General features: G+C 39.6%; 1 protein-coding gene across 2 annotated transcripts in view; it reads left to right on the top strand.

Moving 5' to 3' along the window:
• The window catches only part of LOC121860481 (transcription factor SOX-4-like), a 97,449-nt gene extending 83,175 nt beyond the window's left edge, over positions 1-14,274 (top strand). For both annotated transcript variants that reach the window (XM_042357641.1, XM_042357649.1), the window contains exon 2: positions 5,471-14,274. In XM_042357641.1, coding sequence (XP_042213575.1) covers positions 5,471-6,616 — 1,146 coding nt within the window. In that variant the 3' untranslated portion in view covers positions 6,617-14,274. The remainder of the gene's footprint in view (positions 1-5,470) is intronic.
• Positions 14,275-19,633: the final 5,359 nt, after the last annotated feature.

Genomic DNA, 19,633 nt, shown 5'->3' with positions numbered 1-19,633 from the left:
TCCTTCGCTTCCCTTCATTCCTATGTCTCCTATCTCCGTCTTTTTTTCGTTTTGTCTTTCTCCATTATAAATCTACTTTCCTTCCCTTTTCTTCGTCCTTGTCCTTCCCATCTTTTTCCCATTGTGTTCCTTCACGTTTTTTTTATTTCCATCTTCCTGTCTTCATCATTTTTCCTCCCCCTCGTTCTTCTCTCTCTCTCTAAACCACCATCACCTCTCATTTCCCTCTCGCTCTCTCCCTTCTCCTCCCCAGCCCTAACCTCCCCACCTCCCCCTCCTCCTCCCTGGCCGTCCTCTTCACCCCAGCTTGCAATATTGAGTCATGCAAGGGGCCAGAAGCCTTTCCCCTATGCGTTCCCCTCGGTCATTTCCCCTCTGTATTACCTCCCTGCTGGCTTCGTTCCCTTGTTTATTGGTGTTTATTCGGTCTCTCTCTCTCTCTCTCTCTCTCTCTCATTTTTACTTGCCCATTTTTGTCTTCCTTTCCATTCCGAAATGTCTCCGTTATCTAATTTTTCGTCTCCCTCCCCCCTCCTCCCTCCTTCTTTTATTTGCCTTTTTCAGCCTTCTTCCCATCCTTCAGTCTTCAACCAATAACGCTTAAATACGGGTTTACCTGTGGGTGTTTCAGGCTCGTCATGAGACACACTACGCTATCGTATCTAATCGTCATGTAGTGTTTACGTTCGTCAGGCTTTTGTTTCCTTACTTTCTGATGATGTTGCTGTTTGTTTGTTTGCGAATCTTTTCTTTTTTTTTCCCTTGTGGTATATTGCCCATCGAGAGATTATTTTTTTCCCCAAGATGTGTTTGGTGTGTTCTGGTGAAGTACTAAGACGGCATTGCTCTAGTCTTGTTTAATGGCTGGTGGTGGGCGTTGAAGTAAGTTTCCTTTTAGTTTATAAATGGGGTCATGTCTGAGTTTACAGCTGAGTCAATATTGAAGGTTGGGAGGAATTGCATCACCTTGAGTTCATAGCTGTTATTGAGGAGGCATCAGTGGAGGGGGATGTATGTATGCATGTAACTGATGCCCCCTCCCCCCCACCCCTTGATCTCTTTAACTGGGATTCTCTCTCGTTTTCATCCGGAGGTTTTGGATAACCATTAGTGTATTACCTCCCAAAAAACACGAGAAAAAAAATATAAAATTTACGTGTGTGTGTGTGTGTGTGTGTGTGTGTGTGTGTGTGTGTGTGTGTGATGGTGGGGTGTGTGTGTGTGTTGGAGGAAGAGGTGGGTGTAGGCGGGTAGCACTGTGGGGGCGTAAAGTGATACTCTCCACCCGAGACCCTCACCGCCTGGTCCTTCTCCCTCTCTCCCTCACTCACTTACTCACTCCCCTCTCTCTCTCTCTCCTTCCTCTTCTTTCTTTCAGCTAGTGTTTCTTTTTCTTCATTCGCTCACTCCCCTTTCTCTCCTACTTTGTCATCCTTTCTTCACGGTTTCCGCTCTCTACTTTCTCCTTTTCCCAATTTTGATTCTTTGCACATTCTCTTTTCTGTTTCCTCTATTTTCACTCTTCAGTTGTTTACTTTTTCTTATTTTTCTCAGACTCGCATACTCCCCTCTTTCCTTTTCGATATTTGCTCCCATTTTTTATTTCTATTTCTAACTTTTTCCTTATTCATCTTTTTTTTGATTTATGGATTTTAAATGTACTTTACACACACACACACACACACACACACACACACACACACAATAAATACAAGTAAATCTATCCTAAATAGAGACAGATACACAAACAGACAAACATGTAAGCAAGAAATCTTTACGTAAAAAAAAAAATCGATAAAAACAAATATATAATCCATTAAAAACACACTCCCTTTAGCACTTGCCTCCCCCAACAAGCCTGGACTACGGATGCACTCTGTTATCAATATTTTGCATATAGATTGAAAATATAAGTAAACCTTTCCCCCTTCCCCTAGACAGAATGCTTGAAATCAAAAAGTGCGTTAAAAATCTTGTTCCACCTTTTTTTTTTTTTTTTTTTAGCTTTTTCTCTGAAACTCATGCCCGGTAAAACTGCCGTGTTTGCGTTTTGGGAGTCGCGGTAAAAAGTGTGTCATCGATATCTCCCCCTAGAAAATAATCCACTGCGGTTCCACAGAGTTTATTTAGAGACACCAACACAGGCAGCTATAACAGGAACCATTATGATATGACAATACCTTAAAAGAAGCCACTTATAACCCACTTAGAATAGAGAGGTTGGTGCTCTAAGTCCCACTGACTAAAGCTGGTGATTTACACATTGTAACGGAACGAAGCTGCTTTAGCGTAATCTGTCATGTGCATTCGGTCCGTTAGTGTTGGAACTCGAGACGCCACCAGGAGGCCACTAGGGACCTGCCAGCGTGTGCCAGTAACCCCCGGAGACTAATAGCAAAGGTGGGGGGGAGGGGTCCAACTTCCCGATAATTTAACTTCACTGTTTAGAGATTGCAGGAGACTTAGGCAACCGTGGAACCCTTTGTGAGTATAGGAGGTATCTAGTAGTTTCCCTCCCTCCCTCACTCCCTCCCCCCATCTCAGAGACTAGAGCAAGTGCCCTTCTCGGATCTTCCAGGAACTATATGAGGTCACCAGTAACTCCCCAGAGACTATAAGGGACTCTACTAAAACCTAATAGACCCCCAGAGATTACCAAGACACTCGGTTATACCAACCGGCTACCAGGAATCTTGAGAGACTGCAAAAAGGGAAACAAGAACCCCCTTTAAATAAAGACGACCCGAGAGGTGTCAGAGCCTCACAAACACTGTCACATGCCCCGGAGACTACCACATGCCTCCAGAGACTACCACATGCCTCCAGAGACTACCACATGCCTCCAGAGACTACCACATGCCCCCAGAGACTACCAGAGACTACCAGGAACCCCTAGGGAGCTTGGGAGGGAGGTGGAGCAGTGTGCGTGGCAGCCAGCTGGTGGTTGCTCAGCCTTACTCAAGTTGCACCACGTGATATGTCGCGCTGGTCGCCCCGTAACCTGCTCGTGTGTGTGTGTGTGTGTGTTGATCTCATGTTGTCGAATTCTTTAGGTTCCTGCTGTGTTTATTGTGCCATTGGACAAGTTGTGCATCTCTCTTGCACGGGTAGAACTGCTTTTTCATTGCACAGGTCGGGATTTGTCTAATCAGTGTCGAAGTGATAGTAGTTTGTATCGCAAGTAAATCAGTTTGGTAGTTTCTTGATAGTATTGTGTTTCGTATAGTGGGCTACGCAAGAGGTGTTTGGACGGAGGAACGGTATTATAGCTGATGTTTCATGGTCGTTAGCCAAACCATACCCTCTCCTTCTCTGCTTATCTTAAGAGGACTAACTTGTGGGGGCACCGTTAACGCGACCACAACTTCCAGTGCCTTGCCCACCCCTGTCATGACGACCACCACAGCCTCCTCCTGATATCCTTACCACCACCACCACCACCACATAGCCCTCTCCTGACCCATGACCACCTCTGTCCCGACCCCCTGTGACCACCACCAGCCCCACTTCCCCCTTAACCCTCCAACCCCTCTCTCCCTTATCACCACCAGCCCCTTTTCCCATGTCAAAAAGAACCCTTAAAACTGTAATTAGGATTGAACTTATTGATGAATTTCACGCAAGTAGACTAGTGCAAACAGGCATTAGTCGATCCATAGTTTACCATGATGAGATGTATGAAGTGAAACATGTATATGGAGCAAGTAACAAGATCACTAGATTTCAAGATGTTGTAACCGCTAGAGTGAGATTAGGATATAAGTACCTCTGTCAGTATGTCCCTCAAGCAGATGTGAGCAAGACTAAATGTAAGGTGTGTGGCCAGACATATGGCCACACACTTGAACACTACGTCCTCGACTGTGTAAAGATAGAACCTTTTAGGGTCAGGTCCAAGCACACTGTGTGTGAAATGGCACAACACTTCAACTCTAATGGCAAGATAGCTGACATAATAAGATTGTATCCACTTTTTTGCACTTTGTAGCTATATCAGTTCCCGTGTATAGAACCAAACACACAATGTGTTTGAATATTTCTCATGCAAATGTGAATAACAAAGTTTGCGGCCAGACATATTGCATCACACTCCTGTACTCACGCAGTTGCGAATAAGTTACCCTTTATGTATAGAACTAAGCAAATAATGTAATTGAAATACTGTGTAACATTCAGTGCCACAATATCCTAACCACGGGGGTTAATTATATTGACCTCTTGTAAACCATATTCTGATCCTTTTGTGCTACCGCTCATAGGATGAGTATGGGGTGCACAATAAACAAGCCGCTGTAAGTGGCAAAATTCAAATTCCTTATCCCCACCAGCCCCTCGCCCCCTTATCCCCACCAGCCCCCCTCTCCCCTTATCCCCGCCAGCCCCCTTATCCCCACCAGCCCCTCTTCCCACCAGTCCCTCTCCCCACCTGTCCCTCTCCCCCTTATCCCCACCAGCCCCTCCTCCTGATCCTCCACCACCACCCGCCCTACTCCCAGGAATCCCACCACGGCCCTCCCATCACATTCATTGGTCTTCTCACTGCTGGAATAGTATGACCACAACACCTGCAAATCTCGTACTATCAATTCTACTTCCAACAGTCTCACTTAATATCTACGTCCATGATTTTAGTTTTACTTTTCGTTCATTTCTGACATTGTGGTAATTGGCCAGGTAGATTAAAAAAAGAAACTTGGTCATCCTTATTATAATTAATAACAGTAGCATTAGTCATGAGAACTTATGCTTTATTACCAACACCAGCAACGTCCAACACTCAACCAGGATCCTCCTACACCGACCCACGACCCACCACCACCACCATCCACGAATCACTACTACCAGCCAACCCTCCCTTCCCTCCTTCCCCCTCGAGACTCTACTACCTCCACCATAACACACCGTCCCCTCCCCGAGGTCCCCTTCCTTGGCTCTCCCGTGTGTTTACAGTGTAGGATCCCATAATCCCTACGAGTGGTGGAGGCTGGGATGTGAGGCCGAGCTGTGGTTTAGCTGTCCTTCTTTCTTCTTTCTTTCTTCTTTCTCATCAGTTCTGAACATCTTGGGGTTTGTGCGTTTGGGGTTGACTGGTGGGAAGGAAGGGAGGATGATCAAGATAGGGAAGATGCTTGACTGGAGATAATCTGTTTAGTATTCCGTTATCTTTAATACCAGTGACCATGCTTATTATATTTGTTTTTAGTGTATATATACCATGTGAAATAATTCATGTCATGCGTTTAAGGAATAATCATTCCATTAACCATTTGAGCATAACATTCAAGTGGAATAACATTTTGTTATTGTTATAATTATTGAAATTACTGCATTTATGGTGCCTGTGACTTTTATTTAAGACATTCTTCACTGTCTTAAACAAAATTAAATTAAATTAGGTTAGATTAATTTTAATAGTTCTGATGATAATCACTTACAGTTGATATTAATGTCTCCTTTCTTCTTTTTTCAGACGAAGAAGCACAACCCAAACCACGTGAAGCGGCCAATGAACGCCTTCATGGTTTGGTCGCAGATGGAACGACGAGAGATCGTCAAGTTTGCCCCAGATATGCACAACGCTGAGATCTCCAAGCAGCTGGGAAAGCGATGGAAGAACCTGACAGAAAACCAGCGGCAGCCTTATATCCAAGAGGCGGAACGACTGCGTCTGCTGCACATGCAAGAATATCCGGACTATAAATACCGGCCCCGTAAGAAAACAAAATCCGGTAATGCAGTCAAGACCGTGGAGAAGGGTCGTGTGTCCAAGGCCAAGGACAAGAACAGTACCAACAGTAATGTCCTTAAGGGTGTTAAATTGACAGCTGACCCCTCAAGGGCTCAGGTTACCACTGGCATCTCAACAATCAACCACAATAAGCTCAAGCTCAAGCTCAAGATAGACAAAAAATTCAAAGAGTCTATCCGGAACACAATGTATGTGCCCATCGCGCAGTGTACCTCACCAGCCGAGGTCCCTGCCACCCCACACGAGATGCCAGCTTCCCCGGAGAGCGCCTCCCTTTACGACAACCATGTCACCACCACGTCCTCGAGTCGGAGCAGCAGTCGCGCCACCTCCACTAGCCCCTCCCCAGGCAAGGAACCTTTCCTCTACGGCCTTTATACCATCGAGAGTGCCCCTGGCCTCACCTCACTCCGGCCAGAAGCTCTCGTGTCATCCACCAGTATCACTTCTACTGATGACGATGATGACAAAGACGAGGACGAGGACGATGATAAGGAAGACCCCTTGATGTATAATCGAAAACGTCATGCGGTGCGTGACGAAGTGTTTGCGCCACGACCTTTCTTTCCCACCTCCCTCTCAGGGTCTCGTGCCGCCGATCCACCGCCCATTAAGATGGAGCCCCTGGATATCAAGCAGGAACCTCCAGCAGAGTCACCGCTGGCCGACCTAGACTCTCTGACGGACTTGCTTCAGATACCCTCCGACTTCAAAGTGGAAGTTGACGAAATAAATTCTGACCTCGACTTCGATGCGGTTTCCACGTCATCAGGATCTCATTTCGAGTTCTCCGATGTCTCGGACATGCTGAGTGATATTGGTGTTAGCAATGACTGCTGGGCTGACATCGGCATCATTAACTGCTGAACTGGTAGAGTCTCCTGGTAGCTGGAGACCGGGCTGAGCCCTCGACAGCGACCATCCGGGGCAGGACTACTCATACGCTGCTAAAGAACCTTGTGGTCACTGGAAGTAATTTCCAAACTGCTGGGTTTCCAGGGAGCTGTGATCCCCCTCTCCCCTCCCTTTGGTGTTTTGCTACTGCAAGAGTCAACAATTACATATACTCTGAAAGTTGGCGACGACTGTGGTGTTGAGTGAAGTAACGCGTGTGCTAGAGTAGTGATGTCCGTCATGATTCGCTGTGTCATTCTTTTATGTTATACATATATTACTCATAGGAATCATGATATATAAGATGGATTGACTTTTTCACTGAATTCAAGTTTTAGTCATAACAAAGTACTTTATAAACAAATACCACAGTAGTGTTGCAAGTGCCAGTTCCGCAGGTGATTAAGTAATGAACACAGACAATAAGTTCTTCACCTGTGCAACACCACACTCCCAGAGGACATAATGTTAAGTGCATTTTCTTTAATGAATTGTTCTGTTAAGCTGTCATCCCATCGCCATAGTGACTGCAGACATCATCTCGTGTCACCGTTTTTTACCATAACAGTTGGAGCATTTTCTAACCAGAACACATGAACCTCCAAAGCCAATTACTCAGCAAAAACAATAGAACAGGAGGTGGTGCCAGTACCATTGCCATTAATTGAGCTGGAGATGCTGAAGGACAGTTTCCTGTGTGAAAAAAAAATGCGTTTCCCAAAGAAAACTGTAAAATACCTTTGTGCATTTAGTGATCTCCAATGATCATCCTGTCAGTAAAGTGTATATTTGACATGATTTTTTCACTGTTGTTATTTTTCATATATTTCTCAAGTAGTGACATTGGGATTGTCGACCATCAGCAGTGTTTTAAATCCCTGTTATATTACTTGGGCAAGTCCAACCATAACAAATGAGGGTGAAAAATCCCATTGTAGAGCCTTAGTGTAATGCTCCTTGAGTCTTGTAATTGTCCACAGTGAATGAAATAATAATTACCTCTGAAGAATTAGGTCCACAACTCCCCACCCCCTGTCTCTAGTCTGTATGTTCAGGTTATTTCAAAAAAACGTATGTTAATTGATCAACAACGTTTTCCACAACGCATCGCAATGGGCATTTAGTCTGAAACATTTGTACACAATTCATGCAGTACACATCTCTAGGGCCTGGGCAAGAAAGAGCTGTTGTTTACATAGCATGTAAGTCCAAACGGCAGTGGAAGCTTTAGGTGACCTGTTCTAACTGGTTCAGATTTTCCGTTTTGACTTTAGATCTGGAGATAAATGAGCTTGTGTTTTTTTTGTAGTGTTTCATCACTTCAACCAAGCCTGGGGTATTGTAACCAGAGGCTGATTACAAGCCTCAGAATCATTGTAGGAATTGGTCGAGGGCAAGACGGATAACACAGAGCTGTTAAAAGTGAGGTTCCTACAGCACTGTCATCGTCCCAGCGCTCTCCAAAACAGGTTCCACCCACTAAACCACCCGGTTTCATATATATCTATATAAACATATATATGAATATATATAGTAATGGACTTTTGTACTAGTATTAATGCAAAGATCCGCGCTCTAAGGCGCGAAGCATGGAAGGGGACACTAAAACTGGGTCGTTCTCTGCGATTGGTTGGCGAGAGTGAGCGTGTCGGCCTGACAATTCATTCATTGGTCGAGTCGTTGGCCAATCAGAGAGTGTTAGACGGGACCAAGTGCGGGTAGACGCCTTCCATCGCCTCGGGCCTCGGCGTTCGGGTCACCATAGACTGCCGATCGTCGGATACACACATTACATTACACATATACCCTCTGTCTTTCCTAAGTAAGTAAATGAAAAAAAATCAGCAGGTACGGCGCATTACCATTATCCATGTGATTGGGATTAGCAAATACAAAAGAGAACTTCCTTAAGGTGCAATTTCGCACGTTGTAATTTTGGAAGTTGCACCATAAATGACGTCATTCAATCTGGTAATCCCTCTCACACGTGTCTCAGCATTATCTCACTCATGTTTCTTAGTGTCATAGGGCAAAATTCTTAATACTGTGTTAGTTACGCTCTGAAAATGGCTTGGTGTTTTCATGTCAAAAGCTGAATGGCTGGATAAGTAAAAATTTATATATATATATATATATATATATATATATATATATATATATATATATATATATATATATATATATATATATATATATATATATATATATATACCACTGATGTGATTTTCTCATTGAATCTTCACAATTTTGGACCCCTGATAGCCACTCATGTGCTTTTGTAACTTTATTTCTCTCTCCGTAATCAATTCAGTGCTGTATGGTAACACTTGAAGCTATTGTTATAACAACGGAAAAGTTTTGCATGAAGAAACGCCCCAGTCCCCCAATAGTGATAATATATAATTCGCTTGCTCCAACCCTTTCCCCTGTCTCACCTTAACTGTTCATAATTGTGTTTTATAAGCCATAAACTGGTGGTTGATTTGGTGGATGTATTTAAAGTTTGGATATATCTTGTGTGAAATAGACGGGAATGTTGTGTGTGGATACTTATATATGTATCGGTCCTTGACAGGGGATCACGTGTGTATTTTACAACATGTTCCTTTTACTGGATGATTGTTAAATATTTTGTACTAAAGGAACGTGTTTGGGAATGTACCGAGACCCCATGTCGGTGTCTAGACGCCCATGTAAAAGGTTCTGGATGCCGCTTTTTGAAAGTTTATACGTGCTGGTACCACAGAATAATTCTTAAGGCTATTTAAGGTTTCTAGACAGCAGGTAACAATTTCTAGAAACCTTTTATGGAATCTAGATGCTATTCGATGGTTATTGATACCGCTTAAGAGTTATGTGAATTAGAGCAATAAGGAGTATTTTGTAGGTGTGTTACAATATATTCCTTTGGCTATATAATGTTATAAATTATTTGAGCGATTAGAACAGGAAAATAAATTCCAATGTAGCCGCAATATATTATAAGGCTCAATTTTGTTTGGTACACTTTCGCACGATTGTATACATGTTCGTATTGGGAGTGGATCTCTACATTATTCAGCCCATCTTGGCCGATCAGATGAAGTGGATTTTCGTCTAGATTGTTACGTTTGATCTGGAAAACTGGATACAGTACGTTAATGTAATGTAATGATGCAGAGTTGCAACTACTTCAGTTTGTCCATTTGTTTGGCAGTTATGAACTCCTACCAGCTACACTCCTTCCTTCATAACAGTTAATAGTATTTCCTCGCTGTTATTGGAATCTCCTAGCACTCATGAGGATTCTGCAATTAATAAGAGCTCCTAGCAGGTACTAGAACCACCCATCTCGGGCTAGATGCTCCCATCAAAGTGCTGGAATTTCTTGTCTTTTGCAAGGAGCTCAGGCAGTTACTGGAGCCTTGTTGCTGGGTGTTCCTGACAGATATTTGAAATAATTGTGTGTTGTCAAGAGCTTTTAGCAGTTACAATAACTTCGTTGTCTTGGGAATCATTTATTTGTATATCACCAGGAGCTTCTTGTAGTTACTGGAGCTTCTAGCAATTCATGGAACTGTTTGTTAATTGTTAGAAGCTTTCAGCAGTTACTGGAACTACTTGTATATCACTAGAAGCTGCTGGAACCAGTTTTATGTTGTCAGGAGTTCTTGCAGTCATGTAATGTATTTTAGTGTCTCTAGATGCTTCTGGCAGTTATTGGAATCGCTATACTGTCATGATGTTTGTAGTAGGCATTGAAACCAATGAAACTACTTCCAGAGCTTCGAACAGTCATTGAAACAACTTTCCTATTCTTGGGTTACTGGGAAATTTCAAACAGTCTTTGGAAAACGATACAACTATTTTCGAAGCTTCAAGCAGTAATGAGAAACCACTTGATAGTCTTCGGAGCCTCTGGGGGGGAGTCAGTGGAACACTTAATTGACTGTCTTTATAGCTTCGAGCAGCCGCCAGGAGCTTCTGGCACTAACTGGAACTTCACCTGTCAGTACCTTCTAGCAGTTCCTGGAATCTTCTCTTATGTTACAAGGAGCTCCTAGCAGTTAGGACCCGTAGCAAACTAGCCGGCACCGACGCCGCGTCTTCCTGAAAGAGTACAATGAATGTGACCTTCAGGACGGCTCGTGGATCCCGGGATGACTCTCCTCACACGGGCAACCTCAGGATTTATCTACGTTTAGTGTTTTAAATATTGTTTTTCTTCAGTTTTGAAATATATTAGCCCATGGATATTTTTAGTAACAAAATAGTTATTTTCAATACTTTTGTGAATAATTTCAGAGTATTGTTGAAATATTTCCTTTAAACATTTTGATTTTTAATTTCTGGGAAATCACCCGGTGTCTGCGAACTGGTCGACTGGTCACCCTGTCCCTCTCCCCTCCTCCCAGCCTCCTCCCACACACACCTCCCATATCTCTGTTAACAATATTTACTTCAGTCATTCCAAATGTGTGTTTTTTCTACACTAATATCGTATATAGCTGATTGACGTTGGTTTATTTCGTATAACACCAGTTTATTAAGAAAATTATATATAATCGGGTAACTTAGAGAATAATGTGAACATTATTATTTCGTTAACATTTCTGTGATGAAACTCCTAGCAGTTCTGTGTTATCAGACATGGCTAGCCAGCCCGATGACGTCTCTGGCAACAAGTAGCCAACTTTTTGTACCGGCATCAGGACTAAGACTGATCGGTTTCGCTGGTGTTTGAATCATGTCAATGGCAGACAAACAACAACGTTACCTCATCACAAGTTGATGATTTACAATTTGCTTTTATTATCTGGCTGAATATGAAGCATATTTGACAGTTGTCTTAAATTTTCATAATCATTGTTAGTGGACGGACTGTCGAGGCTCCTCCGTCTTAGGGTAACAAAATAATAAAAGGTCGGGAAGAAAATCATGTAGAGGGTCAGTTTCCTCTATATGTTTTGTTCACCAATAATGATTAATATAAGGATATATATACATATATAATTTTAACATGTTTTATTTACCAAAAGTATCGGAAAGGCAAAAACAGTAAGTACGGGGAACTACTTAAACGTACTGCATTATATCGATTAGGTTTTTATATATTTCTGCCTCTCTTAATACATTTGACACTCGTATCAAGAGACTTATCTCAAAACGCCCTTCAGGTCGGACTCAGCTGTCATCACCATGCACAAAATACGACCCGGCATTGACTCGTGGGTAGAGAAAGGTCGGTTTTCTACATCGCCTTTGTAGAAACTTGGCCTCTGTGATCCACGACTTCCGTGATCGCTGTCTGGGTCTCACAGACGTCCTGATCAGTTATACTATTATACCCCTTGTTACGATGAATGTGTGCCTATTTTTTTATGATTTGTCATTGCACTGGGGTCACAAAGTAATTACTCTAGTTGGTTGCTTTTCACTATATATATATATATATATATATATATATATATATATATATATATATATATATATATATATATATATATAGTGTTTGTATGTGTATATTGTCACCCTCATTTATTGCCATTTCGTTACCCCCTTTTTGTTTTGTTGGATGATCAGTTTTGCTTCATTGGTTGTAAAAACTTTCCACTTCATAAAATCATCATCACACGCGACGAGATCTGATCCTTCCCTTCGTCTGAATTACGAGAAAAATTAAATTGCTGGGTAAAATTAAAGACAAAATGATCGAAGAGAGGGGAGGGAACATCAAGGGTAAATATTCGTGGTTCTGAACTCAAGCCTCTATGACGTCAACGTGACCTCAGAGTTGACGTCATAATAGGGTTGACATCAGACAACTGGAACGCCTGTCGTCTCCCTCCCCGCGGCACAGACACAGACGCACTCTGTTCCCCCTGAACTGTATGTCTCATGAACATTTGAAGCGTTTGTAAACCTACTGAATACCATGTTTTAAATCCTTCTTTCCCTAATTTACTTTTCTTTCTCTGTCCTCATTACTGTCTTTTTCATCCTTCACTTTTTCACGGTCTTATTGTAAACCTCTTCCCATCTTGCTTTTATTTTTCTAGTTTTTTTTTTTTTTCAAACTCATTGTCCTTCAATTTATCTCCTGTCGGTTATCAGCACCTAAAAGGAGACCTGTTCGATACGTCAGAGACAGTCATCTAGTCCAATAAACACAACGCTAATTTAAATCTCGGTTTGCGAACAGGCTCTGGACCAGAGATTTGTAAACAGCTGTGAATGTTCTTGAGTACGGGAAAATTGCGTCCGTCCATGTCTTTCAATCACTCGGTTTATTTTTGTATTTATTTTTACTGTGGTATTTTGGGTTCTCTCGCCCAGACGACCCGTGCACAACCACATGATGCGTGACTTACGGTGTTAGGTGTTGTGGGGTTTCATTTTTTGAGGGGTTATATGTTTTTTGTCTTTTACTCTGTACAGTCTCCATATTTTCCTTTTTATTGGAAAGACAGCAAGTACTGTAATACTGCTTCAATTTTACGTTGGGAGAAAGAAAATGAAAACATATTTATATGTATGGTTATGTATTCTTCTTTCTTCTATCTTTATTATAATATTAATGGAGAAGTAAATAATTTAAGGATTCTATCATGTGATGGCCATTATGTTTTTAATCTTCATTTTAGTGATATATTTTAAGAAATGTTTCCAGAACAACACCTGATTCTGTATTTCTTCATCGTGTCCAACCCACTCTGGAAATTTTCAATGTGACTTAAAAGCACTTGAAAAAAAAACAGCCTTAGACATTAATTCAAGGCAGCTACCTAGTCAAGATCACTTAGGGCAGAATTCACAAACGTTGCTTCAGTAATGAGCCACTTCCCCACCTCCCCCAGCAAGCACTTCCTGATCTAAGACTTGTTTATGAGTCGTCACTACTGTGGAAGGCTTATTGTAATTCCCTGTTGAGGTTTGAGAAAAGTAATATGAATGAAGCCAGATACCCTGAAAGAGACTGAAGTCACTCTGGAGTTTTGAACGTTTATGGAATCTGCCCTCAAGTTTGCCTCTTAATCTTTCCTCTGTACATAGCGTTAAAGGACGTTTTCCTATTATTATTATTATTATTATTATTAATTATTATTATTATTATTTTCCATTTTCAATGTTTTGGTGGTTGTATATAAATTTGTATCGGGTCTTGATCCCCCTCCCTCCCTCTTCCTACTCAACCTCTCTCTCTTCCTTCAAACACTGTAAGAAGACCCTCTCTGTACAGTACTCTTGTGCACCACCTTAAACTCTGTGTACAGGACAAAATATGTAAATAGGAATTATTATGTGAATAAGATTGATAACCGCGTTGATTTGTATATTGACTGTTTTTCGCCATTTCTCACATCACTGTTAACCAAAATAAATAAAAAACATTTGAGCGAGTGCTATGTAACATTCTGTGTGTGATACATCTCGCCAAATACAACAAACGAACTACTACATGAACGAAAAAAATAAAATAAACAATAATATACGCCCATTGCCAATTGTAAGTCAGCAGAATGTTTGCTTACTGTTACAGACCCAAATAAGACGGTCGTGTACATGATGAGGACCGGAGGTAGAGTTTTTCAATTGTACAAAGTGTATTTTTATTAGCAACTTATCCCATGAAATACAAAGTGTTTGATAAATGTGTGTTTTTATCTCCCTCTCTTAACTGAAGCTGAACCAACCTGGATGGAAATTGGTCACGATTGATGGAAAATCACCCCCAAAACTTAGTAGAATTTTTTTATCCATCGTATGAAGCTCAAATCTTTTAGTAAGAAAAGGAAACTATTATTTTTATAATAAAATCATAACTATCGATGGAAATTTAAGGTTTATGAATGGAAATTTTTGAAATATATGTAGACTGAATTCATATAATTGTAACCTGATGAAATTACTGATAGATTTGAAAGGGAATTATCTGATACATAACATTCACGGAACATGTTCAGTACACCGTATTGTTGAAATTAAGTTATAATAATGATATAATTGAAATTTAATAAAAACAAACAATTCTGAAGAAAAAATCATATGCTAGATCACATGAAATGAAGAATATTAAATCTTAATCCAAAATTATTTATGCACAAGCAAGAAGAACCTACAGGATATAAGATCTACAACAACTAGTCTGATGTAACAAGTGAGCAATAGGTTATTTTTTTTAAAAGGCAACATAAATAAGTTCAGAAAATCCTAAACAAACAATGTTTCAATATATGGCAATCTGGACGAAAAATCCGGATTGACGGCAGGCGCACACGAACATCAGCCCCAGCCACTTTGTTTACAAGTCAGTCGTACTCCTACTGCCCTCGTATGTGTATTTCTTAACTCCTATGGACTAATTACCATGGCTTCCAAAGGAAATCAAAAGAGGGCCAGAAACGAGTTTAACTTGAAGGACAAGCTAGCAGATCACGAGAAAGGTGCGTGTCTGCAAAAGTTTTGTTGGGGAAATGTGACAACAAAATCAACCATCAACAGCATCATCAACTTTGTGGTAAATACTGTCTGTCCAGTATCTACGAGAATTGGTAAGTTTCAAGGTCATCCCTGTATTTAGGCATCCAAACTATGTTTTCCCCAATTTTTTTAACATATTTTGGACGAATTTGACCTTCATTAATATCGGACATCACTAGTTTTTTAGACTACTCAGTGGGAACCCAGGGTTTTGAGTGGGGAAAAAAATAAACTTGATTTCCAACATGAAGACGCAAATCGTTCAAAACATCAAAAGCCACGGGAAAAACATAGTTTGGATATCATATCTACAGTAATCTTATCTAATAATTTGCCCAAGGAAAGGGTAATTATATAGGACTAACCCGCAGCCGAAATTGATTGAAAATTATTTTAAAAACGCCGGATTTTCACTGTTATTTTAAAGTGGACACTGTTGTAGTTTGTGCAAATGTGTCAAAATAGTGATATTTTATTTTTTAAATAAACATTGCTTAACATTCGTGGGTATGAAGAACAGACCTAACCAAACAAACCTACCTAACCTTACCCAACTTCCTTACCGGGGCCCCCGGCCCCCAGGTACATTAAACAGAAGAACTTACTATGATATGGTGAAGTTTGAGGCATCTTTTGGACGAGAGATGATACGGCCGCATGCAGCCCGGGCGGCGGAGTGATTTATTGCGATGGTGGGAAACGTCTGAAAGCGTAAGAATTCCCGCAGTGTGGACAGTCTATTTAAAGGAACAATGCCGTGGTCTTTAAACAATTGAAGGGTCTCGTTGTCTTTATCCCTAAATTAACAAATTACGTACATGTAAGATTGTTTTTCAGCGTGTCTTGTGAAGGTTGTCGCCAAAGTGCCCCAGGGGCAATAAAAGCGCCTCAGCTAAGCGCGGCCTCATTACCTCCGAAAAGACAAATTAGCGAGCGCTTAGGCGCCTTATAATTGTCTATGAAAACAAAAAATTTGCTCAATAAATGACTACCATATCAGAACCCGCCTATGAAAATAATGTAAGAAAATAAACGGTAATAAAAATAACTCATCCGTGGGTTAGTCCTATACATTAACCAAGGAAAGAAATATATTCATATTTTTTTTTAATAATCCTAGAATAGCCAAATACGAAAATCTTGCTACAGCCATTAAACGAATATTAACCACTTAAACTAATGTAATCCGAATATATATATATATATATATATATATATATATATATATATATATATATATATATATATATATATATATATATATATATATATATATATATTTGGTTGATAAACCCGATAACTTACATATTAATTATGATTTTAAACTGGTCAGTTTTGATGTAACATCACTCTTTACAAAGGTCCCAGTTGACGATTTACTGGAGTTCCTCATAGATTCCCTGGATAATATTTCATTGCCCGTCTCGAAAGACGACTTTATCGAACTCATCAAACTATGTATTAAGGATTGTAAATTTGAATTCAGTGGAGAATATTATGCTAAAAAATTTGGTATGGCAACCTATATATGGAACTCTTTGAAAAGAAACTATTAAGTAATATTTTACCACCTTCAGCAGTCTGGTTTAGATATGTTGATGATGTATTACGTCTCTGGCCATGTAATGAGGACCTAAACGCTTTCCTGCCACAACTTAGCCCCCTCGATCGAATTCACTGTGGAATTAGAGCAGGACTGTAAATTGCCTTTTCTAGACTGTCTGATCCACAGAATAGGTAACACCTTTAAGTTCAGTATTTATAGGAAACCTACTAATGTGTATTCATACATTCATTATTATTCTGCTCACCATAATAGAGTCAAACAGTCAGTATTTTCATCAATGTTTTTACGTGCTTTGAGAATTTGCAGCCCGGAATTCATTGATGAGGAATATAAATATATCTATAATATTGGCTTGAACCTTAAGTACCCTAGATCCTTCATAGACAAATGTCTTAACATTACAAAGAAATCTTTCTATAGAACCGATCCTAAGCCCACCCATGACCATAAGAATCTCTTAGCATTACCATTTCACAAAAATTTCTCTCAAATTCCTGTACAACTAAAAACTTGGAACGTCAATGTGGCATTTAAAAACTCAGGCACTGTTAAACAAATGTTAATCAAGAACTCCGCCAACAATACAGGTGGCTGCATTTATAAGGTTCCTTGCAAGGAATGTAATAGGTTTTACTTAGGCCAGACAGGTAAAGATCTTGTAATTAGACTTAAACAACATAAATATAGGAGGGATAATAAGCATTGCATTGACTGGGATAATGCCTCCTCAATATTACCTTGTAATTCAATTGACAGTAGGAACATTATAGAATCTAGTCTCATTAAACATACCTAAGCAGTCAACATGAATTTGAGTAATGGTATGTACAAACTGGACAATTTTGTAATTAAGAAGATTTGTAACCAGGTGAAAAGGTTGGGTCAACTTACACTCTGACCTGACTACCGACCACTGCCGTGCTTTTTAAAGATTAGTGGGGTCATTACCTAATACCTGACCATTGTGGACCTGGTTGTCCTCCTCTGTATATATATACCTTGTTTTGTACTTCTCCTTAGTCTGTACCAGGGCTGTGGAGTCGAAGACAAAACCTTCGACTCCGACTCCGACTCCTCAAATTTTTATGCTTCCGACTCCGACTCCGACTCCTTGGCCTATTTGTAACAACTATTTCTACCATCCTAATTGTAATTTGTATGTTGTAACCTGCATAGGTAAAATGTAAAACACCGTGGCTATACTGCTACAGCTTTATTAATGATCTGGACGATATTTAAGAACTACAAAAAGATGATAGGCTTGACTTTCAAAGTTTCAATCAAAAGAAAAATAAATTTATTAAGAATTCAAGATATTAACTAGAAAACACCATTTACATGTATATCTAAAAGTTCGATCTCAGCATATGAATTTTGTTTAAGCTCATAATCTGATGTGGATCTAAATGATGATCCTACAATTCCTTTTAAAGTAAAGTTATATATTTATGTACATTAAAGAAATGAATACCTTATTAAGGAAAATGGATAAACCTTACATGATTAAGTTATTAAATTAAATTTGCCTTAATCTCACCAAAAACAGGTTGTAGCTAATTGTTTTGTAGCTGAGAGCCTCTGTGCAGTTTTCAACGAAACAAAATTTGATATAATTCAAAATTTCAAATGGTAAAGAAGAGACTATCGTCCAAAATTATAGTGCTATACTGTGCCTGCTACAATAAATTCATAATAATGCTTATAAAATGGAAATAAATTCTTTTAATAATTTAAGAAAATTAGTGGGATCAGTGGAATCACTGCAATGAATATGCCTGAGTTCATATATTTGTTCTTAGGAACAGAATAGCTTCAGTCGGAGTCGGAGTCTGGACAATTTTACCGACTCCGACTCCACAAGCCGAAATTTCCTCCGACTCCTCGACTCCGACTCCACAGCCCTGATAGGTACTCCTGAATGTGCTGCTTAAGGATCTGTTAACCAAAATTTGATATCTTGATTATAACTTGTTCAAATGGCTTTTAGAAAATGTTCAAATGATTTTTAGAATATTTTAATTACTTTTGCAATGCTAATTACTCGCCACTTATGGGTTTTCGAGGTCATTTCTTGGTGCTTGTGTATTATTCTGGATGTACTTAAATAGTTAGGCACATTAAATTTTAGTTCAGAGAGAAAACGTATTTTTGGCCAAAAATCCTTTAAGGCTATTAGACTTACAATTTTTGTCATTTCGGCCAAAAAATGGATTTTGTTCAAAATTTCAGTATAGGTACTCCTGAATGTGCTGCTTAAGGATCTGTTAACCAAAATTTGATATCTTGATTATAACTTGTTCAAATGGCTTTTAGAAAATGTTCAAATGATTTTTAGAATATTTTAATTACTTTTGCAATGCTAATTACTCGCCACTTATGGGTTTTCGAGGTCATTTCTTGGTGCTTGTGTATTATTCTGGATGTACTTAAATAGTTAGGCACATTAAATTTTAGTTCAGAGAGAAAAACGTATTTTTGGCCAAAAATCCTTTAAGGCTATAGACTTACAATTTTTGTCATTTCGGCCAAAAATGGATTTTGTTCAAAATTTCAGTATAGGTACTCCTGAATGTGCTGCTTAAGGATCTGTTAACCAAAATTTGATATCTTGATTATAACTTGTTCAAATGGCTTTTAGAAAATGTTCAAATGATTTTTAGAATATTTTAATTACTTTTGCAATGCTAATTACTCGCCACTTATGGTTTTCGAGGTCATTTCTTGGTGCTTGTGTATTATTCTTGGATGTACTTAAATAGTTAGGCACATTAAATTTTAGTTCAGAGAAAAAACGTATTTTTGGCCAAAAATCCTTTAAAGGCTTTAGACTTACAATTTTCGTCATTTCGGCCAAAAAATGGATTTTGTTCAAAATTTCAGTATAGGTACTCCTGAATGTGCTGCTTAAGGATCTGTTAACCAAAATTTGATATCTTGATTATAACTTGTTCAAATGGCTTTTG

Source organism: Homarus americanus, unplaced genomic scaffold, assembly GCF_018991925.1.
Source record: "Homarus americanus isolate GMGI-L3 unplaced genomic scaffold, GMGI_Hamer_2.0 scaffold38518, whole genome shotgun sequence".
Classification (NCBI taxonomy): Eukaryota; Metazoa; Arthropoda; class Malacostraca; order Decapoda; family Nephropidae; genus Homarus; species Homarus americanus.
Note: the sequence above shows the minus strand (reverse complement) of the source record. Positions and strands in the feature narration are given on the sequence as shown.